This window comes from Lethenteron reissneri, chromosome 21, assembly GCF_015708825.2.
Source record: "Lethenteron reissneri isolate LAM-NWPU_2019-01 chromosome 21, ASM1570882v1, whole genome shotgun sequence".
In the NCBI taxonomy this organism is placed as follows: domain Eukaryota; kingdom Metazoa; phylum Chordata; class Hyperoartia; order Petromyzontiformes; family Petromyzontidae; genus Lethenteron; species Lethenteron reissneri.
Genome location: NC_083799.1, coordinates 4,754,773 through 4,782,096, shown reverse-complemented (window position 1 = coordinate 4,782,096; position 27,324 = coordinate 4,754,773). Strand labels below are relative to the sequence as shown.

At 40.2% G+C, this 27,324-nt stretch overlaps 1 protein-coding gene across 11 annotated transcripts; it reads left to right on the top strand.

Annotated features, from left to right (window-relative positions):
- LOC133345092 (amphiphysin-like) lies at positions 1 to 25,805 on the top strand. Of its 11 annotated transcripts, none has more exons than XM_061555564.1 (22): positions 1 to 134; positions 2,301 to 2,381; positions 3,324 to 3,378; positions 3,619 to 3,713; positions 3,936 to 4,031; positions 5,558 to 5,665; positions 6,514 to 6,599; positions 8,783 to 8,858; positions 10,661 to 10,743; positions 12,145 to 12,286; positions 12,387 to 12,506; positions 13,104 to 13,205; positions 15,116 to 15,142; positions 15,758 to 15,883; positions 17,067 to 17,879; positions 21,188 to 21,217; positions 21,826 to 21,855; positions 22,415 to 22,497; positions 22,540 to 22,603; positions 22,779 to 22,904; positions 23,357 to 23,458; positions 23,743 to 25,805. In XM_061555564.1, the coding sequence occupies exons 1-22, from the start codon at positions 57 to 59 to the stop codon at positions 23,848 to 23,850; spliced, it is 2,631 nt and encodes an 876-aa protein (XP_061411548.1). In that variant the 5' UTR covers positions 1 to 56; the 3' UTR covers positions 23,851 to 25,805. The 11 variants fall into 11 exon arrangements, with proteins under 11 accessions (XP_061411548.1, XP_061411546.1, XP_061411545.1 ...); XM_061555562.1 differs by adding an exon at positions 20,565 to 20,597 and having other exon boundaries at positions 22,415 to 22,603; XM_061555561.1 differs by having other exon boundaries at positions 17,067 to 18,689.
- Positions 25,806 to 27,324: the final 1,519 nt, after the last annotated feature.

Genomic DNA, 27,324 nt, shown 5'->3' with positions numbered 1-27,324 from the left:
ATCGGTGGTCGCGTCTATAACGCCGGATCGATTCTCGGGACGCGTGCGTGAGCGTCATGGCGGACGTGGGGAAGGTCAGCTCAGGCGTTTTCGCCAAAAACGCCAAGAAGCGGATCACCAGGGCCCAGGAGAAGGTAGGGCGGTCAGAGAACACCTCGCTACCGTCACCACCATCATCGTCATCATTACCACCGCTAACTGCTGGCTTTGAGGGAATGGAGGACGGGGCAAAGGCGTGCTGGTGCGGATGCCCGTTGTCGGTGGATGCGGCAAGCTGCTGTGGTTTGGAAATAAATCAAAGAGATGAGCATGGGGGGTGGTGATGGTACAACGGGGCGCTGCCTGCCTGCTTGCGACAATACACGGCCTCCATCGGTCATCGCATCACAACATTCATACTCAACAGTGTCACATCTTCATCACCAGACACTGCATTATCATGCACGTCACCTGTCATTCTAACGTCACAAGTGCAGCAGTAGCATCATAATCATCATCCTGTGCCGATCATCTTGGCGCATCAGTAGCAGCATCGTCGTATTCGCATTGTCACATCATCATCATCATCCTCGCATCGTCATGAGCCTCACATTTTCACATCTTCCCCACATCCGATCACATGCTTATTGTAACTCAAGGAGTATTGATAATACTACGGGACGGGATACCACTCACCGTACAGTGGAGGCATTCTTGATGTGTGTGTGTGTGTGCTGGGGGGTGCCCAATGAAATAGCTCTTGACCGTTTAAAAGCCAAGTGAAAATGTTGTCCTCTATCTCATAGGTTAAATTAAAGATGGTGTCTATTGTTTATCAGAGCCTATTTTTCATGGCGGGTTTTTTCATCGGTTGTTACCTTGTCAAGCACCATGCATTTGTTATGCGTTTTAAAATGTATGCCAGCTGTATAAAATGATCTTCATTCACCAGAACACTCCACCTTATTCCTCCTTCTCTACTCCTGCAACATCGGCTCCATTCCCAGCCCTTGTCCCTCCATCCCTTCCGTCACCTCCCTTACTAACAGCCGCTCCACCCCACCCGTTGCGCCCCTTTTCTCTTTGTGTACCGCCGTTGGCTTGCGTTGTAAAGTGCCCTGGAAAGGGCGCTGTTATATACATCCTAAATAGAATATAATTCAAGGTTCGTGCTGGAGAACACACGATCATTGCTTGGCTTGGCCCCCCATGTGCCAAAAGCACGGCCGCTGAATCGTTATAATTGTGTTTTTTTGCCATGTTCTAGAGCAGTGGTCATCACCCCCCCCCCCTCCAACCTTTAAGGGCGAGTGTGCCCAGGCTGTGGCATGGATACCGTGCAGGATACATTTCAAATGCGCGCGGGAAACGTCAGCGCTACGTTCGCAGCTACAACAACACACTAACACGCACCATGAAACAAATGTCTTGCTAACACTACCCAACACATGTTGAAAAGCACGAGTTTAGAGTAAGTTTAGCCCTTCCAAAACCGAACAAAAACACCTTCATTTTTCCTGCGTTGTTGCATTCTTCTATTTAACAAACGTGGCTGTGCATACAAAACGTGTAGGTGCATGTGGTTATTGTAATCCATTTTGTATGCATCAGCGCATTTGTCAATAAAGAGCATATTGGTCACTGTGAACACAATTATACCAACACCGCAATAGCTAGCATGAAGGTACGTCAAACATCCCTTGGCCCACGGGGTGGTGAGGAAGGCCTTCCAGTAGTGGACTGACAAAGGGCTGTAAATTATTAAAGACAAATATTGCATTTGTGGAGGAATTGAAGAACCCTGGTGAGAAGACACAACGGAGATACAGTGCTCACATGCGGCTGCTTTCTGCTTCAGAGGAAAGAGCAAGCATCTATTAAATTATGGACCATGTCAACTGAGTGGTTGCACTCACAATGTTGAAGGGTAGGGATGTGACCAATGAATAATGTAGCGACTGGGGAGTATTTTCCTTGGACACGTGATATGTCATGCCACATGCTAGTGGGTACAGCACGCTGCAAAGGGGGTGGAGGGAATTTGTGTTTTATTCGTTTTACGTTGGTGCAATTCAACATGCATATGCTCAAGTAATAAGAGTAGACTAATCCGAGATGTATACATGTATCATATTATTACTGTATAAGATGGTATATACTGCGTAGAATGTGTGTTCTTCCAAAGTGAACAATTTTTTACAGTTATTTTTTATGTTACATGAAATGGTTTTAAAATATGGCTTATGGTGTGACTGTATGACGGTGGGAAATAAACAGTTATTTAGTGATGGTCTGATTAAAATCTGTGTTGATATATGAAGGTGCTGCAGAAGTTGGGAAAAGCTGATGAGACCAAGGACACACAGTTTGAACAGCTGGTGCAGAACTTCAGCAAGCAATATGTAAGCAACAGTAAAATACTAATGTCAACTTAATTCGCAATTGTAAATGTACGTTCATGTTTTATTGGTTCTAAATTTGTTTCGACAAAGTAAACACAGTGAGCACACAAGTATAATTGTTACGTAGATATAGGTCAGGATATTTAGGATATAAATAGAAGCCAATACACACAATTGTCTTTAAAACAGCGAAGTGGGAGTGGCTCATACACTTAAATTCATTGTAAAGATTGTACTTCTGTTAAAAATGGAAATTAAACTGAGGTTTTTGGGTGATGTGTTTTTTTTTTTATTTTGCAGCTATAATAACAAAGTTAAACATTGTATAAATGTAAATGTTTTCAGCAAATATATGTTTTGTTATACTTTCATCTGTTTAGGCATTACTTCCTATGAAAGCATTATTTAAACCAAGCTATTCCCTGTGATGTATGGAGGTTATGTCCGAGGAGAAAAGTGACCCTGTAAAGGGAAAATATAACACTGATAGCTCAGCTGCACGTTCATCAAAATTGTCTATTTCCTTGTTGAGCAGTTGCTATGTACTAGCAGTTCATGTGGAGTTATGAGCTTTGAAGACGCCTTTAAAATATTTCTTTTGTACTAATAGAATACCGAGTTGGACTTGAACAGGAATCCAGTTCTAGGTTGTTTGGGCCCCTTTCAACACAAGCTCCCTGAGCCTCAGTTCCCCACTTAATTAGGTCTATAATAGTCTAATTTAATTAAAGCACTTATGTTTGCACAACAAATAATATTATTGCATAGAAATCGTATAGATAAAATGTAATAATAGTGCTTATCTAATCTGTAAAAAATGCAAATACTTAATGTAAGTATATACTATATATTTTTTATGCATGTATAATTTTCAAATTCCCTCCATTTACCGCCAGCTTTTTGTTGTATTTTCCAGTTGCTAATTCCTGTGTTCTAAAATAGGGTGAAGGAACCAGGCTACATAAAGAAGTCAAGGCCTATCTGGCAGCAGTCAAAGGTAAATTTACTTAAATGCATAATAGGATAAATGTGAATACATTTTCAAAACTAACAAGATTATAAATGTAAGCGAATTGGCAGCTGGAATACTTAATTCACTGTATACACCATCAAAGTTATTTTGACAAAAAACTTTGCTTCATTGGCAGTATAAATTGTCAATTGTGATATATTAAGTCGCAAAAATAGGCTTGGCTAGTTTCTTACAAGACTATGTGGTGACTGCTTCATTGCACAGCCATGCACGAGTCATCCAAGAAGTTGATTGAATCGCTTCAAGAGATTTACGAGCCAGACTGGTATGGAAAGGAGCTCATTCAAGATATTGCGGAGGTATGTTTAAATATATTACACAATGATGCTGTATAACTATTATAAACATGTATTCCATTTTATGACAGTTTATTTAAAAAAAGTTTTCATTTTTCAGTTTTAAGCAACTAAAATTGTTTTTACTATGGAAGAAAAAAACAGTCGTTGCAGTGAGTAACCACACTTTCATATGACATGCTTCACTCAAATTTGAATGTCTGCTTCCTAACTCCTCTGCTTTAGCGGAACAATGAACTATGGGAAGATTTTCACCAGAAGCTGGTGGATCTGGCATTACTCACCCTCGATATATACTTGGGGCAGTTTCCTGACATAAAGGTACAGTTAGTTTGGATTTTTCACGATGTTTTGTCCATTAATAAAGTAATGACTAAAGTTGTAAACTGCAATTGTAAATTACCATTTATGTATACTTATTTGTACTTCAGATGCTATGTACTCGTGTTTACTCATATTTGTGCTATGTACTTGCATAATTGCCTATAAAAGTGATAATTAAATTGCTATATAGTAAGCACGCACGGATTATTTTAATTTAAATCGGACACACTTTTCGATATTATAGAAGCACGACAGGCAGTCACTGGGTTACGGAAGGGTTTGGTTCACAAGAAAGATCCGTAACCCGAATTTTCCGTACGTTGGAAACTCACCAATTTCCCCCCAAAATCAAGATTAAATCCCATAGCCGGAAATAGTTGTGCCTCTCCTACCCAATTACTAGTTCGTTTTCTCTCAGTCCTGTATCACGCTGTCCATTTTTTATCCCTACCTGTATCGTATCGCTGTACATACGCTCTACACTTCCTATGATTCTTTCATTTAAATCGAATATCTCCCCTAACACTACCCATAATTAAACTAATTGAACATATACTGTACAGGTGACCCCCGCACCTACGACCTAATTGGTTCCTGAAGTCGAACCCTTATTTCCCATAGGCACAATGTTATAAATTTGGGGTTCTGTTCCTGGAAACCTATTACATACCATAAAAATACCAAAATTGACCACGAAATTAAATGAAAATAACCCTACAAACATTTATTGTAATTTTGAGTAACTTTTACAAACATTCATTAAGTGAAAACAAACACATTTGAAAATTCTCAGACAGCAAAAGGCTAAAAAAATTAAATTTGAAGAAAATTGACGAAAAAGTGAAGAGCGTTCGCGAAAGAGATGCTGCTGCATTCGTTCTATGTTCAGCTGCATACTTGTCGGGCTATTCCGTACATATGCATATGGCAGAAGAACAAAGCAGTGCAATCGACTCGGTGTCAGCAGTCGTTAGGCGGTCGTAGAAACGAGTTTTGGTCATTACTGTGGGGGTCTTACTATAAGAAAGGTTATAAAAGCGGGGGGTCGCAAGTCGAGCCTTCGTAAGTGGGAAGTCACCTGTATCGAATTGTTTATGAATACCACGAAACATTTAATATTAATTGTTAACAGAAAGCAGTCACTTTGCAATGTTTGTTTATCGTGCCTGTTGGCTGAGACCATAAGTAATTGAAGTGTAATTGTGTTAAATAAAGTACATGCAGTAAATAACTCATGAAATCCACTTAAAATTAAGAAAACTGGCAATAGAAACATGGGAAAAAAGATAATTCTGAGCATAGAAAACAAACAATTACATATTATTCATCCGCAACCTCACCGCGCTGCACTATTTGCGCTTATCAAACTAACGCAACATTTTTCGCAAATTATTTTTTTGACATGTATTATGGGACCATTTAATTAAAGTCGAATTTCTGTAAGTCGAGTCTTCTGCAAGCTGGGGACTTAATGTACTTTGTAGTTATATACAGTGATAACAAGAGGAATGTACCATTTACAGACACGTATTGCCAAACGCGGCCGGAAACTGGTGGATTACGATAGCACCAGACACCACCTGGAAGCCTTGACATGCACGAGGAAGAAGGATGACTCCAAAATAAGCAAGGTGATACATACATAAGGAGCATGAGGAGAGTGCTATTTTAGCATAATTTTGTCTGCTTGGCAACAAATACATTAGTTACTCATATTTCCTCTACTGTCCACCAGGCTGTGCAGAGACAGTCTTCTCTGGCCGGTTTCCATGCTTCTCCCATGGCTATATAGAGCCAGGCTCAATCATACCCCACCTATTTGTCTCTGCAAGGGCCAACCATGGAGAGGGTTGGCCCTTGTGGCCAACCTGTCCAACTTTCAGGACAAACATGCCATTAGCTTGGTGATGGGCAACACAATGGCCTCCTGCCTAACTTGCTGCCTATTGCTGGCACATGAGTGGCAGCTTCATCACAGGCTGCAGGCCTGGGCACTGACATGTGCTATAGCCTGCCTGTTGGCTCAGAGTCTGGTGATGGCCAATTCTGCTCCCATGATCTTAGGTCGTGCGTGAGGAAGTCGGGTCAAGCTTCCACCTTTGACAAACCATTTATCAGGACAGCATGTCAATGACCATTTATTTTACAATCTACATATAAAATGCAAGTATTCAAATGTATCTTATTGGTTAACAGTCGTGGCACATTATATATGAGGTGTTTAATCTCATTGTATATTATACCTCAATAATTGTGAGTTTGAAATCACATGTTTTTCATATATTAATTTGCAAAGGAATAGTATTTAAGTTGGTTGAATAGTGGTTTATTACACCACTCCACTTCATTCTGTTGCAGCATTATTTAACATCACATTAACCTATTGACAATGGTGTAGAGATGATGATTGCAGAGACTCAAAACTTGCCATTGTAAGCTGCTGTTTGCAAGTATATGTTCTTTATGTTTGTGGAGCCAGGCAGAAGAAGATTTTCTGAAGGCTCAGAAGGTATTTGAGGAGCTGAATGTGGACCTGCAAGAGGAGCTGCCAATCCTTTGGAATAGGTACAGATTAGATTATATGGATAATGAATAATGTATGTTGTGAAATGTATTCTGTTGTTAAATATTCTTGGAATATGTGACAAGAAAATAATACACTTCTGCCAGCGACTTGCATGCCCATACCTAGGCCTCAGCAAGGTAAGGTAAAAGTTTAAAGGTAAAAACAACGAACATACCTTTACCTTACCTTTTACCAGAGGTGTGGACTCGAGTCATGTGACTTGGACTCGAGTCAGACTCGAGTCATGAATTTGATGACTTCAGACTCGACTCGGCAAAATGTACAAAGACTTGCAACTCGACTTGGACTTGCATAACAATGACTTTGTCCCACCTCTGCCTTTTACCTTACCACAATACAATCACTCTACCCTACCTTTTACCCTTTAGCACAGCGGTCGGGAACCTATGGCTCGCGAGCCATATATGGCTCTTCCGGTGACGGCATATGGCTCCCAGACAAATTTGAGTTGAAAAAAATAATAATAAAAAAATAAAAATAAAATCAGTTTGGAACTGATTTAGAAATACTTGTGATATTGCTTAATAATACTGTGTAATTTTAAAGTAAACAGAAATTAGTTTTGAAGATAAAATTTCTCGGGTCACGGGTTCCGTGACCAGAAGTCGCATTAAAAGTAAGACATTTAATTTATTATACGTTAAAATACTATATGGCTCTCAATGAAATATATTTAGAAATATTGGGCTTTTATGGCTCTCCCAGTCAAAAAGGTTCCCGACCCCTGCTTTAGCAGGTAAGGTAAAAGTAATAGGTAAAAAGCAACGAGCCTACCTTTACCCTACCTTTTACCCTTACCCCATACAAATTACCCGATTACAGGGTAATTACTAGGGAACTACTACACATGAACAAGGTTTATAACGGTAAATATTAGATAGAGCGCTTTATTCATATAGAATACTTTCGATGATTCCAATTTTACACGCTTTCTTTGAACTCACTATTGTCGTTATTGATGTTGTCGCTGTTGTCATTGTTGTTGTCGTCGTTGTCGTATCCTCAAATCTTGTAATTCAATTTTTACCCACTTCCTAATGTGGTATCGACTGCAAACTTGGTATGCATATGTCATAATGGTGACAATACTATATTATATCACTTAAAAAAGTATATATTTTTAAACAATCTTTTTTATATGTTATGTTTCGGCTTGGCTCTAATTGTCCACGCTCAACTAACGTTGGCTGTAAATCACCACGGCCCCTTACGTTATGGCAAGCCTCGGGGCCACTTCCTGGAGTCGTGGAGTTCTGCCATTACTGGTACATTTCATAAAAGCGTGTTTTTAATAAAGTTTTTAAAAATATTAATTATTAAATGGAGGCCACGGATTGCGCCACGGAGCTTCTAGCGGTAAACAAGGTACCGTATTTACCGGGTAATACTCCACGCTACCTTTACCCTACCGGGTAATTCTTCCGAGCTACCTTTACCCTTTAACCCTTTACCTTACCCCTTGGCATGTCGACACCTTTACCCTTTTACCCGGTAAGAAGGGTAAATTACCTTACCTTGCCGAGGCCTACCTATACCTACTATAATAACCCAGGAATGTCCTTAACGCTCGTGACGTCACTCCACATCGACCAGCCCCCCTCAATATTCATGAGCAGGTGACATCCTCCAAATGGACACCCCCCCATTATTATTACCTACTATAATGAGCCAAGAATGTCTGTGTGCAACGCTCGTGACATCACTCTACGTTGACCAGCCCCCCTCATTAATAATCATGAACAGGTTACGTCCTCCACATGGACACCCCCCCCCCCCCATTCATAATAATTAGCGGCTGATGTCACTCACATGGGGAGCCGAGGCGCCTCCTCCCCCCTCCTCGGCGTCAACTTGCAACCCTCACTACAAAAGCAGAACCCTCATGTCACACGATATCCGTAACGCTATTGAGACATCAAGTAAAAAGTACGTCATGATGAACAAGGGATTATAACCTTAAAATGAAATAGGTCTGTGTTACCGCGCCCTTACAAATTGCACAAGCATTAATGCAATGAATATCACGTCACGGTCTGCGTTTCGCTTGCAAGTTTCAGATTTACTGCAATACACCTGTCCTTGGATGGGTAAAAGGCTGGTGTTTTAAAGATTTATTTAAAATATGTATTCTAACTTTGTCATCTTGTTTTTATCCTTGCAGCCGTATTGGATTTTACGTGAACACTTTCAGAAGCATTGCAAGTCTGGAGGAGAAATTTCACAGAGAGATTGGTCTGGTAAAACTGAAATACTCAAAAGTGAAACTTTTTGCTGACATCTATCAAGTGATGACATGTTTTTGGAATTGAATTTTAAAAAGTGGCATGACTGCACAGATTTATATGCTGAATTCCTCGGCTGTTTTCAGCCTAGGTGTCTAGATTCAGTTGGTTCAGTTCTTTCCTGAACTTGATAAAATGTGAGACATTACTAAGATATTCTTTTTGCCTTACAGATAGGTGAAATCACTGTGATATTATTCCCAATGTATGATAGTCCACTCTTAATTTTTTTTTAATTGGAATTTAAATCACAATGAAAATGTTGGTTCTATCTCTTGCATGTTTCCTGAGGTTGGATTGTGTATTTATGAGCTAGGACGGATCTTGCACGAAATAAACAGCTACAACAGGGGTCGGGAACCTTTTTGACTGGGAGAGCCATAAAAGCCAAATATTTCTAAATATATTGCATTGGGAGCCTTGTAGTATTTTTAACGTATAATAAATTAAATATGTCTTACTTTTAATGCGACTTCTGGTGCTGCATGGTTTTGCTGATGGCCTTGTAGTCTGGTTCGTACGTGGTGAGGTTGAGCTTCATGCAGGCGTTGAGGCCCCGTGACTCGTGAAATTTATCTTCAAAACTAATTTCTGTTTACTTTAAAATGACACAGTATTATTAAGCAATATCACAAGTATTTTAAAATCAAAATTGTCTGGGAGCCATATGCCGTCACCGGAAGAGCCATATATGGCTCGCGAGCCATAGGTTCCCGACCGCTGAGCTACAAGAAAATATATTCTTTGGTTCTTTCGGTAAAGTCATGTCGATAAAAAAAAGTGAATAGAAATAAAATAATAATTAAACGAAAAAACACTAATGTTTACTGTAGCCTGGTTATTATAATTTTTCTATATACGTGACTTTATCGAAAGAACCAAAGAATACGAATTCCTGCAGTCACGAAAGTTTTAAGTCAAAATACAAGAAAATAGTTGGTGTATGTACAGTGTATAGATATGAATGTAACTGTATCTGTGTATTTTGAAATTGGAAACCACACAGTTGGGAACTAAAATGCACTTTTACAACAAAGGTACAGGCCATTCTTACAATTGAGACTATGTTTGTTCATTGAGTTCTCACCTGGTTAAACAAAATAAACATGAACTTTTCAATATCTCTTTTTAGAATATAATTTGAAAATACTTTTGTGCAGATATGTTTTATGTTAGCATCTGTGGTGTAAATTGTAGTCTAAAAATAATACACGTGTTAATAGCACATTAGTTTCATATTTCAGCATGTGTTCATTGATTAAAGAGAACAAAAGGCTGTCTCATTAAAAGGAGATATGTGCTGATATTTTAAATGTACAAAATAAAAGTATATTAAATGCTATTTTATGTTGAAATCAATGTAACACTAGTGTTTTTCTAATTCCAGATTAAACCCACGTGTTGTTGATAGGCAAGTCAATAAAAAATTGAAATATGCTCATCGTATATACATCGTATAAGAATACATGATTTAATTCGTTATTCACTTGATAAAAACAATGCTAATTGTCTTTAGGTTAATACAACAAACAATACAAACAACATAGAAAATATGACCCACAATGCAAATGAGAGTAACAAACAAAAACAATCAAAGGTTGGATGAAATAGTGTTCTTGAATCGTGATAAGCAATTCACCTGGATGGTGGATTGTTAAATGCTTATTGATTGAGACCTCTTTAATAAAATAGGCTTGTTCTGTGTCTATACAACATAAGGTCACTCAAATTATGCTGTTGGTGTTCCTCCACTGCAGCTGAACCACGAGCTGTACGAGGTGATGGTGAAGCTCGGCGACCAGCACGCTGACCTGGCCTTCAGCATTCGAGGTGCACCCAGGTACTAGAGATTGACACTGCCCTTGTGAATAAGGGCAGCACTTTTAGTCTATTTTTTGTCACAGGCTGTGTGTGCACACTCACATTTTCTGTTATAGTGTTGCTTCATGACATGATTTTTTTTGTTGACTCAATGGTTATGCATATGTAATGTTCTTGGAAGGAGTCTTCGTAGAGGCAACACGCTTTATTTCACCAAACAGTTACACTAATCCCTAATACAAGGGGTAATGGCCCCTTTCACCCACAATCTGGGGAGGTACAGCCTCCGGGCTATCGTACCTACAACTCTCCCGACTTCAGCCCTCCGGCTAATTAAACCTAGGGGAGGCTGACCCACTACTGGCCCGGTGGGTCCCTGACCACTGGCCCATCCGGACCTGGCCCTCACAAGGGCATCAGGCCGAGGGAACCTCAGGGTTCTAACCCCACGACCACTGGCACCGCACTGAGCCCCGGCCCTTAGAAGGACGTCGGCGGTTTGGGGTCCAGGGTCTTCTTCAGGCGGCTTCTGGCTTCGGCTTGAGATGGACTGCCTCGCGCTCTCGGGGACCCGCCTTATATACTCTTTCTCCCTGAGGGGCAGGGTTCTGGGGGATCGTAGCTCCTGCCAGCCCCCTCCCCTCAGAGGGGTTCCAACTGCCGTTGGCCCGACCGGTCCGGACCGGTTTCTACCCCTCCCCCTGGTTGTGGCGCGTGTGTGTCAATCATGACGACCACACATACATGATTTCTAGAATATGAACACGCGTAAGTTTTTCACGAAAGCCCAGGAATGTACAAGTAGTTGATATTGAGTATTTCTGAATAATTTGCCAGCCTCTTGCCATGATCTAACGGAAGTATAGACTCCAGCCCTAGATCATGTGGTTTTAATCTCATCCATCGACTTATTTATTTTTAGTAAGAGACTTACGTTGCTATACTGTAGTACTCTATATTTTAGAAAGATGTTTTTCATTTTTAAAATATACATTGGTAGGCTCGGTAATGACATATATTATACTGTAAATAACGCACAATTATATTTTGTGCATGGATAACATTAGTTAATTTACACTGATGATGTAAATTACTTTTCATTAATTGTACCTTAAATGATTGATTCCAACTTTTTTTGAACCACTTGAATAGTGCTATGGTCGATTGATTTAATTCATTGTGTGATGTACCAAGTATTATATTTTTTGTTAAAGGGTTTTTAACTAATGAATGCATGTATGTTTAACTTCTTTTGCACCGTGCATAGCCATCCATGCTAATTGGAGGTGCAGGGCAAGGACAACAAAATAAAGAAAAAAATCACCTGTAAAAAATGTAACTTAAACTGTTCATTTATTCGTCTTGCACTCCAAATATGTTCTTCTTTATAACCTGGTTTTCTCTTGACCCTGTGTAACAGTGATTCAGGGCCACTGAAGATAACGGAGACCCCGTGTTCCCCGCCGGAGATCACCGTGCAAGCCCCCACCTCCCTCTTCACGGGTGATGAGCAGGCACTTGGTCCAAACCACATGTCAGCTCCTCTCAAGTCTCCATCACTGGTTCGTGTAATGTTCGTTTAAATTTGTTGCCATAAATCTTGTGGAAAAGTTTTACTCGAGTAGGAGCTAATTGGCTGTGTCTCTGCTGATTTTTTTTCAGGGACGCAAGGGGCCGCCAGTACCACCACCACCGAAGCTTACGCCCAGCAAGGAAGTGCAGCAGGAAGCTATCTTCAGCTTGTTTGATGACAACTTTGTCCCAGACTTTAGCAGCGCACCGGTACAGAATATTTCGTTATATCTTGTCATAATTGGCATCTTCATTCTACTGAATTGTGGTCATGATTTGCATTATCGTGAATTAACCAATTTTGGTAGAGGTCCCCTTGCCGATATGCCTTCTGGTTGCCCCGCGATGTTTCTGTCCACGTGCTGAGAGCTTTAGGATGTAAAGAATATATATATAAGTATTCCCCGTGATGTCTAAAATTGGCACACGATTATTAATTAGCATACTATATGATCATACCTGTCAACCCCTTATCAGTGCCTACATTATTACAGGCCAATTCAGACCTTATTATTCACCCCGTGCCCTTATAAATCTCAACGTTCATCCTACAAAGTCTCATCACAAGAGAGAAACACAAACAAATAGACATTTTTTTTTGCTCGTATTGAAACGGATGTATGCCATATGGACCTGAAAACTCAATTTCCCTGTACAAAAATACAGAAAAACCGTACGGATTGACAGGTATATGTAATTTATCATTAAATAGTTTTGAAGGTAATTCTTATCATAATCTGATATTTAGCTTGCATACTTTATTATGGTAATATACTTTTTGATACTACTTGCATATGTTCTTTGTAGGCAGAAGCAGCTAAGAAGGATGAGGGGAGCTTGTTGGACATCGATTTTGACCCTCTGAAGCCAGACATGGCCACAACTCCCATGAGCCCTGCCATAAACCAGGTTGGTTTTAAATGCTTTATCAAGTGTTGAGATCTTCTTCACCTACATTGCATGTTTGTGCAAATGGTTAATTAAACTGTCTATAAAGTTTAATTTAGATACATGTGTAGTGTGATATACAGAGGCGCACACAACTAGAGTTGGAGGCAACACGTTTATTAACAACTTCTCTAACCACTTCAGGTTCTATAGCTAGGTGCGGCTATATTCTTCGCTGTGTGCGTGCGAGTTAACGATAACGAATGGGCCAGTCAGCACACACGCTGCCTGACCCACGATGCTGAGTTAAGACTCAACCCGATGAATGAAGAGCTAAGAGACTGGGACCCCAGGACGATTCCCACAAATGAGCCCCGATCCCTGTCGGGGCTCCCCCTTTATTTCCTTGGCCGCGGCCTCGCCCCGTCCTCGGCAACGCCCCCTCCTGTATCAAGTCAGGAGCTCCCGGCTCCCTGTCACGTGTCCCTTAAGCCCCCGAGGGAGGTTCCCGGCGCTCAGCAGCACTCCTATTATAGTGGCTGGCGCTAACACTGTAGGGACATCAATTACGTCACTACACGTGTAGTGACGTAATTGATGCACTGTCAGCTTTTCTCCTGTGTCACTTTATTACTTCGCATCCCGTACGGATGTTCCTCACTCTTTACACAACGCAGTCTTGCTCCGAACTCTCTCTTTCTCCGCTAGCTTGTCACTTAATACTCCGCTAGCCTGTTACTGAATACTCCGCTAGCCTGTCAACCTTCTCTCACACCTCCAACCTCAGCCAACACCGCTGGGGAGGACGATATGTGTAGGGCGAGGTCCCAGGCTTCTTGTCGCTGGCTCTTGTCCTCTTCGTTCCTTCAGTTCCAACCAACTCAATCCCGTGTTCTCCGCACACCCCTTTATATTCCCCTCCTCATTAAGGGTCCTCAGTTGCCCCCTATTAAGCCGGCGCCTCGGCGGCGCCTCCTGTACATGCTTTCTTTCCCTTATCTCAAACTCCCGTCTCTCCGGCGCCAACTCCGTGTTGGCCCGCTTGCACCTGCCTGTCCTCAAATGCACCCACCTAATTACCACTTCTCCCCTTAATTGCTGGCGCTTCTCTGGCAGCTGTTCCATGTCCTAACGCTTGCACTTGCTCGCCCTGAAATGCACCCGCTGTTTGCAAACCCCACGCGTGAATGCATTCGCTATTTGCAAACCTGCGCGTGAATGCATCCGCTGTTTGCAACTCTGCGCGCGTTACGCCACTACACGTGTCAATTAACCAACCAGTCTCTTCCATAATGTAAATTATTAATTTGTAGCCTCTTAACATCTTACCAAAAATTAACTAAGGCCACAAAATGTAAACAACACCCCAGGTAATATCCATTTACAGAGAACATATGGAAATTAGAGACATCAAATTGACTGTTAAGAAGAGTAAGTTGACTAAAGCAGGACAAATCGCGAGAAGAGATGATGGTCCAAACTGATAGCGGAGTGGCAGTTCAGGGAAAGTACTGTACATGCCCAACAAAGGTTGATATCTGGAGATATGGAGTAACGAGATGAACGCATGTACAAGAGAGAGTTGGATTGCTGCATCTTGAGACTTCAGGCCTTCATCCAGCTGCCAAGGGAGCACAACTGGAAGTGGTTGCAAAGCAGTAACAAAGCTGTTCAAATAAAATATCGGCCCCTATGCAAACAACTTAAAATGGGGTAACGTAATGTTGTATTTGGTAATATGTTGTCATATTTTAAATATAAGCAACATTTATAGCAATAATGGTAACTATAAGCAACTGATTTAAAATATACTAGGTAAAAAATGTTTTTTCATGATATTTTTTGTGTCACCAAGATGCAGTTATGATCAAAATAATTGTATTTTTGTAGATATCTCCATTGCTTTTGTGGTTTCTTCCCAACGCTGCCAGACGTTACTGTTTGATCTTGCATGGGAGGTAAGTGTTGAGTATATTTTAGTTACAAAACACTTGATACAACACTTTATACATTTATATAACATTTCAATTATTGAATATGTAATTGTCTTCGAAGTATTACACGATATAAATTACGTAGTACTTTGGTATTTAGCATACAGTTACAAAGCCCAGGCATAGTGAGGTGAACATGTTAGACATTGAAAAAAAAGTAATGGAGAAAATGTTCTGAATAATACATCCAGTAAAGCTCAGTCAGGTTAGAGGGCAGCTTAAAAAGGGATAGTTTTGATGCTTGGGTTTGAATAGTTGACATAACCATTTATCAACAACTACATTACCTTAGCTGGCTGAGTAGCGTTGTAGTCATTATAATTGACTCACAATCGAAAGGTCGTGAATTAAAATCCTTGTTGGATATTGGCTCAACCAATTGTCTCTGGGTCTGATGAAATAATTACTGATATGCAGGAATTCACAAGTGGTTATTGTTTGAAGATACTAGTATGCACTCGGTGAGTAGTGTGGAAAGTTCAGCGATGAGCACCTGTTTTTTTAAAGTACAAATAGCGAACTCTGATTTAACCGTATAAAAATATATCTCCTGCATTGTATTGTTTCTTTTCACAAAAGGCAAGTCCTCAGCAGGTGCAACCTCCTCCTCAGCCTGTGATGCCGGTTGAAACTGTGATTCCCGTTGAGCCTGTGATTCCCGTTGAGCCTGTGATTCCCGTTGAGCCTGTGATACCAGCGCAGCCAGTGAGTATGGATTTTGATGCTCAAAAGTATTTTCATGTTCGTTAGTCTTCGTGATTATTTTCTGTTGTCGTTTATTGGTGTGCATTAAAATAGTTTGCATCTATCTCCATGATTGATTGTAGCATTCACTTTAAGAACTGGTACATTTGTAAATACACATTCTTTAAATTCCTCGTTACTATAGTATTGCTGTGTATTTAAATCTTAACTAGATTGACTACCCGGCTTCGCCCGGGTCTTGGATCTACGACGCCCGGCCGCCTTTGTCTCCCCAGTGACGATGTTCACACACGACACCAGTTACGCGTTTGAGGCTGAGTGGACCTAGGGGAGGCCCAGGTCCGTTTCTAATAATCATCAGCGGTGGTGGGCGTGAGTGGGAATCGAACTGGGGTCGCTCAACCAGCTTAATGACTATTTGTACAAAGAACATATAAAGAATCGATTATAATAAGCAGGCTACAGTCAACATTATAGACTGCCAGTACACCCACTCAGCTTCATAAGCAGGCTAGAGTGTACATGATAGAGTGGCAGTACGCTCACCGAGCTTAGTAAGCAGGCAACAGTCTACATGATAGACTGGCAGTACGCTGACCCAGCTTAATGACTATTTGTACAGTGAACATTTAAATAATCGATTGTTGGCGCATTGGGTTTAAAAGTAATATTAATTGCACACATTGTGGTGGGGGTGGAGTGAAGAGTACGATAAACTTTGATGAATTTACCTCAGAGTCGCATGGTGGGTGTCGAGGCCTAGTAGCGTGCAGAGCCTCCGGCCTCGCCAAAATTGCCCACCCGGCAGAGGCAGGGTACGGGTGGCATTCCTCCCCCCCCCCCGCGCTACAATAGTACTGTGTAATCGCTATTATTTAATTATCTACGGAGCCTATGAAAGCGGCGAAGGCGTGGCTACCCGTTGCCAGGGGCAACCGCCGTCCAATTAAACTGCAGCCCGCGGCGAAGGCGTCGCTAGCCGTTGGCAGGGGAAACCGCCGTCCAATGAAAGTGCGTATGGTCCGGCGACACACACACACAGACAGACAGATTCGCGATTTTATATATATAGATTTCTTTTACATTTCACTTACAAAAGCTCTTTTTTACATTCTTATTTTATGTTTTGGATTTTCCTTATCTTCTATTTGCTGTCTCTTTGTCTCTCCATCTTCCTCCGCAGCAATCAGAGCCTGTGCAAGGCCATACCAGCAATTATATGTTCACGGATTACTTATTCAGTGAGCAGCCAGGTAGTGCAGGTGAAAGCGAAGAAAAAGCTTGCTGGAGTTGGGATAAACAGGAGGAGCTTGAAGTTTCACTTGTCCAACATGAGCAGTGTAATTCTGAAAGCGAACCTTTTAAAGTCGTCCTTGGCTCGTTTGACGGCAGTGTCAGTGCAGAGTTTTCTATGAAGAGTGATTGTGCAGATGTAGATGTAGGAGAGAGAAGTGTAGCTTCTGCACAATTAGACGAACAGAGTGGTGAGGCTATGCAGTTTGAGAGTCAATGTGTGTCATCTGCCCCTGATAAATCTGAAAGTTGTGAACAGGATGGAGATATTTTGGATGAGCCTCGTCATGGTGCTTTGCAGTTAGCAGATGATGTGTGTGCTAATGTTGAGTCAGATCAAGAGCAAGGTAGGGGTAATGAATGGTCCCTTGAAGTGATTCATGACACAAATGACCATTCAGAGAAGGAATCCGATGATGAAGGTCGAGTTGTAGGTAGTCTGTGCTCTGCATACAATGTGGCTAGCAGCTTAACATCAAACAAGTATGGAGATAAACAATCGGTAAAAGATGAAGGAGTGTTCGCTGACGATCACAGAGAACACATGCATGCCACTGACGAGGTTGCAGCTGAAACATTAGACATTCAGCCGAGTGCTGAAAATGAGGAGGGCTTTGATCAGCATAGGAGACAGAGTAGTCAACAGGAGGCAGAGCCAGAAACAGCAGCTGAAGAAGAGGAATACAAGGATTCCCATATTGCTGTGAGTACACCGCTCCATACTGATGCGGGTCAAAATGTAGATAAGGAACAGTTGATAAGACCTAGATGTGAGACAGCTGTGGGAGTTGCAAGTAATCCTGATGTGTCAGTTAATCAATCCGAAGTTGAAAAAACGCACATCTCCATTGCATCTGAGGATTATAGTATTGATTCTGAGTTAAAAAAATGTATCACATCAATTCGTTTATTTTCCGATAACAGAATAGCTTGTGAGAATGATTGTACTCTGAAACAAGAGGATGAGATGTCAGGTTGCGAGACACTTACGAATATTTATGCAACAGAAGTTACTGATGAAAAACATTTAGATATGTTAAACTTTTTTCCAGATCAGGACAGTTGGTTGAATGAGGCATTTGCCAACAGAGGGGATGATTTTCAGGAATTAAGCACTGATTTAAAAAAAGTTCTTGAGGATCCTTTGTCCTGTAAGGATTTCATTGCCTCAAAAACCCTAGTAAGTAATAGCTGGACCCAGGATGTGGACACAACCTCAGAATTTGGCACAGCTGATAAAATATACCATCAGGATAATGTGAATGAGCAGGGGCATTCGGTGCCTGATTGTATGTCAGAGGTTGTTGGGGAAAGTTCTCGGGCAGATGTTTCATACACAAAAAGTGGTAATGACAAAAGCAAAGATGCCAAAATACCTACAACAAATACAGATAACTGGGATAGTAGACATAGTATGAAGGGAAGAATTGGACAGAAACATGAAGACAATATTGACAATATGCAAGATAGACATGAGGAGCTCCTCTTCAAATCAGACGACAAAGAGAAAGAGGTAATAACACAATTTGAATTAAACCATAAAGCTCTTGAAACTCTGGTAGAGGATTGTGGAATTGTTTGTGAAAGTGAGATATCTTACATGCAGGACAACACTATTGCTACAGATGCTGGAAATGTACATGTTTCCAAAAAGAATGTAGAGGCACAACCTGGCCATCAAATAAATGTCACAGTGACTTTCACAAGGAAAGCGCAGCCTAGCACAGAACACAGGCATGTAGCAGCCCAGGATGGGGTTAAGGCCAGGCAATCCAACGACTCCGAATTATCTGAAGATGAGGCTGCCGACCTTCGCTACGCGAGTTTGTACGGGCGGCTGGAGGCTGAGGTACCTTATCAGGTCCCAAGATGTAGGACTTATTTCTTGACCAATCCAGCAATGTACTTGCAAATCCTTTCCCTAAAATGTTCCCAATCCAGAACTGTTAAAGGGCATACATTTGCCATCCTTAGAGTAGATATGTACCTTTACTTCCCCAATGTTTTGACCCATAACTACTATAATCACCCAGGAATGTCTGTCCTGAACGCTCATGACGTCACTCCACATCGACCAGCCCCCCTCATTAATATTCATGAGCAGGTGACGTCCTCCAAATGGACACCCCCCCCCCACCCCTCATTAATAATCATGAGCGGGTGACATGACTCAATATGGAGTATCCCCCCCCCCTCACTAATCATTCGCAAGTGACGTCACTCCACATCGAACAGCCCCCCTCATTAATAATCATGAGCAGGTGACGTCCTCCAAATGGACACCCCCCCATTATTATTGCTTTTTATAATGAGCAAAGAATGTCTGTGTGTAACGCTCGTGACGTCACTCCACGTCGACCAGCCCCCCTCAATAATCATGAACAGGTTATGTCCTCCACATGGACCCCCCCTCATTAATAATCATGAGCAGGTGACATCACTCCACATGCAGCACCCTCCCCCCTCATTAATAATCATGAGCAGGTGACGTCACTCCACATTGAACAGCCACCCTCAATAATAAGGTGACGTCCTCCAAATGGACACCCCTCCCCCATTTATAATAATTAGCGGCTGATGTCACGCCACATGGGGAGCCGAGGCGCCTCCTCCCCCCTCCTCGGCGTCAACTTGCAACCCTCACTACAAAGGCAGAACCCTCACGTTACGCTATCTCCTTAACGCTATTGAGACATCAAAGTAACAAGGACGTAATGATGAACAACGGATTATAACCTTAAAATGAAATAGGTCTGTGTCATTGCGCCTTTACAAATTGCACACGCATTAATGCAATGAATATCACGTCGCGGTCTGCTTTTCGCTTGCAAGTTTCAGATTTACTGCAATACACTCGTCCTTGGATGGACAAATGGCTTGTTGTAAATAAGCTGTGTATTTTTCCCCCCCAAAAAATCTTGTGCTTTTTCATTCCTTTGCTGTCTTTTTTGTCTGATTTCCATACCCTGTTCTGTAAATCACACTGACAGTGGGAATACTGGGCCAAAATTAATGATTCCACTTTTTAACAAAAGCACATTTCATAGAACCACATTCACCATGGTGAATTTCAAATTGTGATTTTGAAAAGCCACTAAAGCACACATTCACATGGCAGTTAAAGCACCGTAGGTCCTTGGTGTAAATCCTACTTTGCTTTAATTGTACCACTTGTGAAAATGTACTGTAGGTCCAAGAACAGACTAAATGAATGTGACTTGAATGAGCAAGTGTAATCATTAACCAAATTCTAAGTGGTCCAGTAACCATAGACTGTCATTTTAGTAAAGCTGGGTAATAAGTTGTTTCGTAAATGAGTGAATGTTTTAATGTTTTAAATTTCTACGATTTTATTTGGCTTTTTTACATTTGGTTGTTTTCTTTTCAGATATACATTACCAGATTTTACGGCTACCAGCAGGTTGTGTTTTAATTATAATTTATTTGAGTTCTGTTTTGCTTTGTCATGTTTTGTTTGTATTTGGGATAAGTCGATAATACAGATTACAAGTTAACTCAGACTTTACTTGTTTGACAATCTTCACACCTGATAATGTGTGGTGAGAATATTATCAAGGAAGTGTGATGTCCTTAAACGAAATGTTAAGCCGCCAATCGCATATGCTTTATGTGGGCATAAAACATTGTTTACAACACTACTACATTTATTTATTTTCTCAAGTATATCAGTGCCTATGTTGAGCTTATGTGCAGTTTTGCCTTTGAACTGTTTATTAAGTGTTAAAATAATAGCTATATATTTTTCTCCCATCATTTGAAAACTGAAGTTGATCATAATAAGAAAGTTATGTAATACCCTTTTTAGCTGGTGGATTATTTTTGTTCACTATTTAATACACTAAAATAACTTTTAGTATGTGTGTGTTTGGAGTTTTAGGATTGCACAATGTTTAATGATCACAATCAAGAGTTTATTTTCCGAGTATACTGCATTGACATTCAGCTCTGTAATGTTAATGACGCCTTTATTTTTTCCCATTTTGTTCAAAGGATGTCAGTACAGCAGAAGAAACAAGCCAGGTAAGATAATGCAAATGTGTCACCTTATCGAATTAAAACAAATATACTTTGGTTCTTTCGGTAAAGTCACGTAGAAATAAAATAAAATAAATAATAGAATACGACGTTTCGATTGCAACACAAGCAACCGTCATCAGGTATGAATGAATGCGAAAACAAACCCAGTAAACTTAGAAATGTAATGCAATGCAACACAGAGTCGGCTTCTCTCTCTGTGTATGTCTCTCTCCGTGTCTGTGTTTGTCTCTCTCTCTTAACTTTAAATTTAGCAATCTTTGGAAGAACGTAATCAACCAGGTCAAGTGTTAACTGTTGTGTTAGCCGACTGTGTTCCATTGCATTACATTTTTAAGTTTACTAGGTTTGTTTTCTCATTCATTCATACCTGATGACGTTTGCTTGTGTTGCAATCGAAACGTCGTATTCTATTATTTATTTGATTTTCTTTCTACATGACTTTACCAAAAGAACCAAAGAGTAATTCCTGCAGTCACCAAAGCTTCAAATCAAATTAAAAACAAATATCTAACATTGAATATTTCTAGTTATAAAAGTAATGCATTTTTAAAGTGAAAAGTTGTTTTAATTATGTATTTTGTCAATCACAGAAACCTGCATCTTGGGATGAAACTAGTGAGGTGAGATGTGGTATTGATTTGTATTACATTGATATGAAAATAACTTAACACTGGTGACAGGTGACTTAGACTTGCTGACCCACCAATACTGGACATCTGAAAAAGAGTTTCTGAGCTCATCAGATTCCTCCTGTCTAAATAAATATTCAGATTTTGAAGCATATATATATCATCTCTGCTATTTTTTCTCCAATGCTACTTGCTTAAAATTTTATGTTTCTTATACAATTAATCCATTAAAGGTGGTTATAAAAACCTGCTTTCGTCATTGTTCAGGCTTTTTTGGCATAGAATAGGCAGAGTATATATTTAAAGCTGGTGGAAAAATAAATGGAAACAAAAATACTGCCATTTTTATGTTCATACATATAAGCAGTTCTTTTTTTACTTTATTGCATCTATTTATGATTTCATACGAGTTACCATTACACACCATGGCCATGTATAGTGAAGGAATGGCAGATCACTTATGTATAGAAAGCTGACAAGATATACGAGTAAGGAATGTCAAAAGAGGTGTTCAAGGTCTTTTTACTCTGTGTATGTTACATCTGATCAGACAATGGAAGCAGCCATGGGTCCTTTGGTTAAGAGCCCTGAATCTGAAAGTGCTGTCGTTCCCGCTGAAATGGATGTCGTTCCCGCTGAAATGGATGTCGTTCCCGCTGAAATGGATGTCGTTCCTGCTGAGATGGCTCCCATCCCTATGGAGACTCCCATTGTGGAAGTAACTGCCAGCACCCCCACTGTAAGGCTCACCAATGTTTTTTTTTATTATTTGCTGTTGATGATAAAGTAATCGCATTGCACATATATCAAAATGCTAATTTTCTTGAAGATTACTATGTAACACAATTGAAATGCGGAATCGTGCACATGGATGATAATGTAAACAATGATAACTGCATTTTGTGTTTGTGCAGCCGGTGGACTCTGGTCCAGAGTTGGACATGGCATTTGTGACCAATGGAGAGGCTGAGGTTGAAGCAAGCAAGCATGTTGACACATCTTCAGAAAGCACTGACATGCCCCCTGGATTCTTGTACAAGGTGCAATTTATTAGAACAGCCATAAGATGTGTGTTAACCAAGGCTGCTATTTGTATACTTAAAATATTTGCAAGTAACTTGTCTGAAAACATGTTGAATTGTCAGTGATTGTGTGTTCTTGAACAGTGGATTCTGTAAAACTGATGAAACAATGTGCTCATTCCAACAAATAACTGGTTATGCTCGCCTGATTTAATTTAACACATGAATAACCCATTTAATACGAGCGTATTAATACTCATATTAATCATTGCTTCATGTCTAATTTATTATTTTTACCAATAAACAATACAATGTATGGGTGAAACCCTATAAACTTATCGTTATATCATTTTTTAACAGCACAGTTTTTTTTATATGGTTTTGTTGCAGAGCTTCATTACAGTTGACTATATTGAGGACTATAACTTTATGCATGGAGTATTGCTTGTGACAGTTCTTTCTGCATGAAGGTGCAGGCCGAGCATGACTACACTCCGCTGGATGCTGACGAGCTGACTCTCCTGCGTGGAGATGTGGTTCTCGTGTTGTCCTTTGAAAACGCCGACGAACAGGTACCGGGACATTCCAATATGTCCCTTTAGAATGCACCGACACAACAAAGAGCAACTGCACGACAACAAACGCTTTTGTGCAGTAAGGCTTCTTCATTTCTTCTGTACGTAGCTTGTTTACAATTGTTGCTTTTCATCTTTAAGTTCACTTTAACAGTCGGAACATTACAGCAGGGTGATACTTAATTGCCGCCTCAAGGTCAACCTAACCGAGCAAACCCTGTACACTGGTGAAGGTGATCTTGAGAACTTTTCCAAAGCTGGGTGTTCTGCCCCTTCCACAGGATGCAGGATGGCTCACAGGAATCAAGGAAGCTGATTGGTTGGCATACAAGGACCTAATGGGCCGTAAGGGTGTGTTTCCAGAAAACTTCACTCAACGTTTGGAGTAGTAGAGTTCTTTCAATGGCTGATTTTGCTTCATCCACGTTCTTGTTTAACACATCGACACACACAAAACAATATTTTCACAATTGTTTTCCTGATTTCAGAAATGGTATCAACTAAATATAAAACAGTTTTGTTTTTTGCAACTGCTTTGTTTGAAAGCATATCCCGAAGTACGTGTGACTGTGTTTACATTGAATCACCTTGGAATCCTATGACTGCAGAGTTTGAAAGTATTTTGCCAGACATGCAGTATTACATACCCATCATTATTTAACATAAGACCTTGTCTACCAGTTCGGTATAGCAATTTACATGCTCCTTTAAAGTGACGTTACAAGTGCTCAAATGTTATTTGTTAAACACTTGTTAGTTTTATATCATGATTCACTTCTCGGTCATGTTTTGAAATAATATCAAGTGTTCCTACATTATGTGCAGTTCAAAGGTTGAAAATCTTTGAAGTGTCAACTATTATACCAGGTAGGTAAGCAGTATGTGAAGATGCTTCTTCACTAAGCCAATGTAGTACTGCAGGTCTTTTGGCAAGGAAGTTTTTTGTCTTTTTTGCGCATGCTTAAGCAATAAGGACTAACCAATGTGCATTTGAAAAGTAGCAAGGTTTATTCATTGGCTGATTTTTCTCTCCTCTACATTTGTATAACATACACTCGCAGAACAATATTTTCACATCTTACTCAAAGGATATTTCAAATAATTCGTAAATGGGCTAACATCGGAGGATTTAGGCAAGGTGTGATTTGCCAACTTTCCATTGGGGGAAAATTATAGTCTAACCATCCCCATGACTGACACGGAATGCGGAAGCCTTCATCCAAAAAATAATTGCACACATAACAGGTAATATTGCCTCAATTTGTTATATACACTTTCGAATAATAATAATACATTTTACCTTGGGAAGCCTCACTGATTTTCCTCAATACTTTTTCAGGACGATCATTCTACATTTAAATGTTTGCCCATTACCAATAATGGGTGTTTGACTTCTTGTGGGACAAAACTACATGAGGCGGTGACATCGAGGGATTAAATGATCAATTGATCCTTATGGCAGTACCTCGGGGTATCAAATAATACAAAATAGCCGAGGCAATTCAATATTTAATTTCTGGGACACTTTTCCAGGGGTGTACTTAAATCCGCGACTGGGGTACCAATCAATCCGAAATCAGTGCTATGCGATGTTGAAACGCGGCGAGGACGATTGCGCTGAAACTCTGAACACTTGTATGCACCGCAGTGCACCGTGTACAGCTTGTCGAGATGAGTCGATTGCCGCATCGCCGACCATCAACAGACTAAAAATTACTGCATCACGGACATTGTGCGAGAGCCGGGGTACCGCCATAAGGTTCAATTGTCCTTCCATCTTCTGGCCACTTTGCAGCCAGCCCCAAACCTAAGCATTCAAGTATGAACAAAATCTTTTATATCCAGAGGGTATATAATTAGCTCCCTCCCCGGGTATGATGGTTGAAAGTGTAGTCATGGGGATAAAAGGATTTAACAGAAAGCAGAGCCCTGACTATCAAATCGCATCCCGGTTGTAGATGTGGATTTCCTTATTTGGAAATTATATTAGATCATTGCCAAGGAGAATGCAAATTTAGGTAATAATGTCTCCTATATTGTTCAGGTGACAATGACAATGTAATTTCTTACTTGGTCTCAAGGTCTAACATTAAATTACATTTTTACAAGTCGGCAAGCCATTGGTATCGTGTGTTTACCATAGTTAATGCCGTATATGTGTTGTGGTAGTTAGGGTTATGTTATTTCCCTTTTGTGTATGTATGCAAATGTGGTTATATTTATATAAATATGCAATATATTATTTGCCACTTAAATGAATAAACAAGTAAAATGTTAAATACTCCTTGTCTGAACATATATGTAAGACAAATCTGTCAATAAATATATTAAATGCAATCCTGTGGATTGATCACTGCATTGGGTTATTATTATTTTTTTATAATCTCGTGTACTTTACATTAGTTTTATAATTCAATTACAGAACCAATCACATTACTCTTAGCCACGTAATAAGAGATCCCATAAAACCAAAAATGGCTTTGCAAAGCTAGTCGGTAATGTGTACCTCTTGAATAGGCTAAGTGGTGAACACGTCAACACATTTACATGTTTCACACACCAACTGATGTATAGAAATTATATTGTGTGCAAATTATGGATTGTGAGAACTGCCTTATTTAGCATTTTTATATTTCAGGGTTAGATGTTGAAGCCCTGACTTGTAGACCGATTCAAAAATGAATAGGATGGAGCATAATCTGTACCATTGCAGTTTAAGCTAAAATAGACCCTCACAAAGGAATGTGCAATTTTTCTCTTGATTATTGCTTTAGGTGAATAAGGACTATCATTACATCTGATTAAGACCCTTTATAGCAGCATTTTTTACGTGGCAGGTTTCATCAGGTTCTTATTAAAAAGTAGTTTGGGTGTTTTTCTCCGTAATTACGAGCTTTTATTGCAAATGTCTGTTTAATGAAGACAGTGCAGTGTTTTAAACCAATTAAGGTGACAATGTAATGCACTGTGTTTAACATGTACCCAATTAAATGTAGAGTATCTCTTCCCACAGACCACTCGTAGTTATCAGTCATGATCAAATGGCAATTTTATTTTATACCTCTAATGAGAATGACATTAAAATATTTCAGGAAAACTTAAAACAATATATTTAATTTAAGATCTTAACTGTACACGTAAATTTGTGTAAGTGGGTATATATACCTAGGTAGAAATAAAAGTTAATACCAATGTTAATTATTTTCCAGAAACTATTGCACAACAAACGCAGCAATGCGCCATGAAAATCTTCTGCAGATGAGTGGTATTGCCCATTGAGTATGTTGTGTTTTCCTGTAAAGAAAGCTGGCCAGGAGTAAGCAGTACCGCCACAGGATGGCAGTATGGCAGGGAATTAATTACCTTTTGAGTGCGAGCTCCTCAGGTCCGTGGGTTTTCTTCTGGTGCAAGCATTTCCTCCAAGATTTATATATTATTGAAATTCGCTTATCCCGACTTAGAACCATCCTAAAAATATATATTCGTCAGACGCAGCCTGTTCTGGATAAAGGTGCGCGCCTGTAATCCAGCCCAGGGAGGCTCGGCTCGGTGGAAACTCAATTCCAGTGGTTGTTGAGGTGCCATACCCTGGCTGGCCAGGAGAGGGCAGTACAGCACGGATTAATCGCCATCTGTTTCGCATATCCATCATAGATGTTTTTGGGTTACATCGCGTAAATATAAATGTCGTTAAACCCGCCACCACCCGACAGGCAATTGATAAGATGTATCATGTAAACAAAACATGCTAATTATTTACTCGTTCAGCACACTGGTGTGTTGGAGAGTAAACCTACATTTACAACACTGCTGAACTAGGAACTAATTGGTATGTTTTGTTTACGTGACACCTTACTAATTGT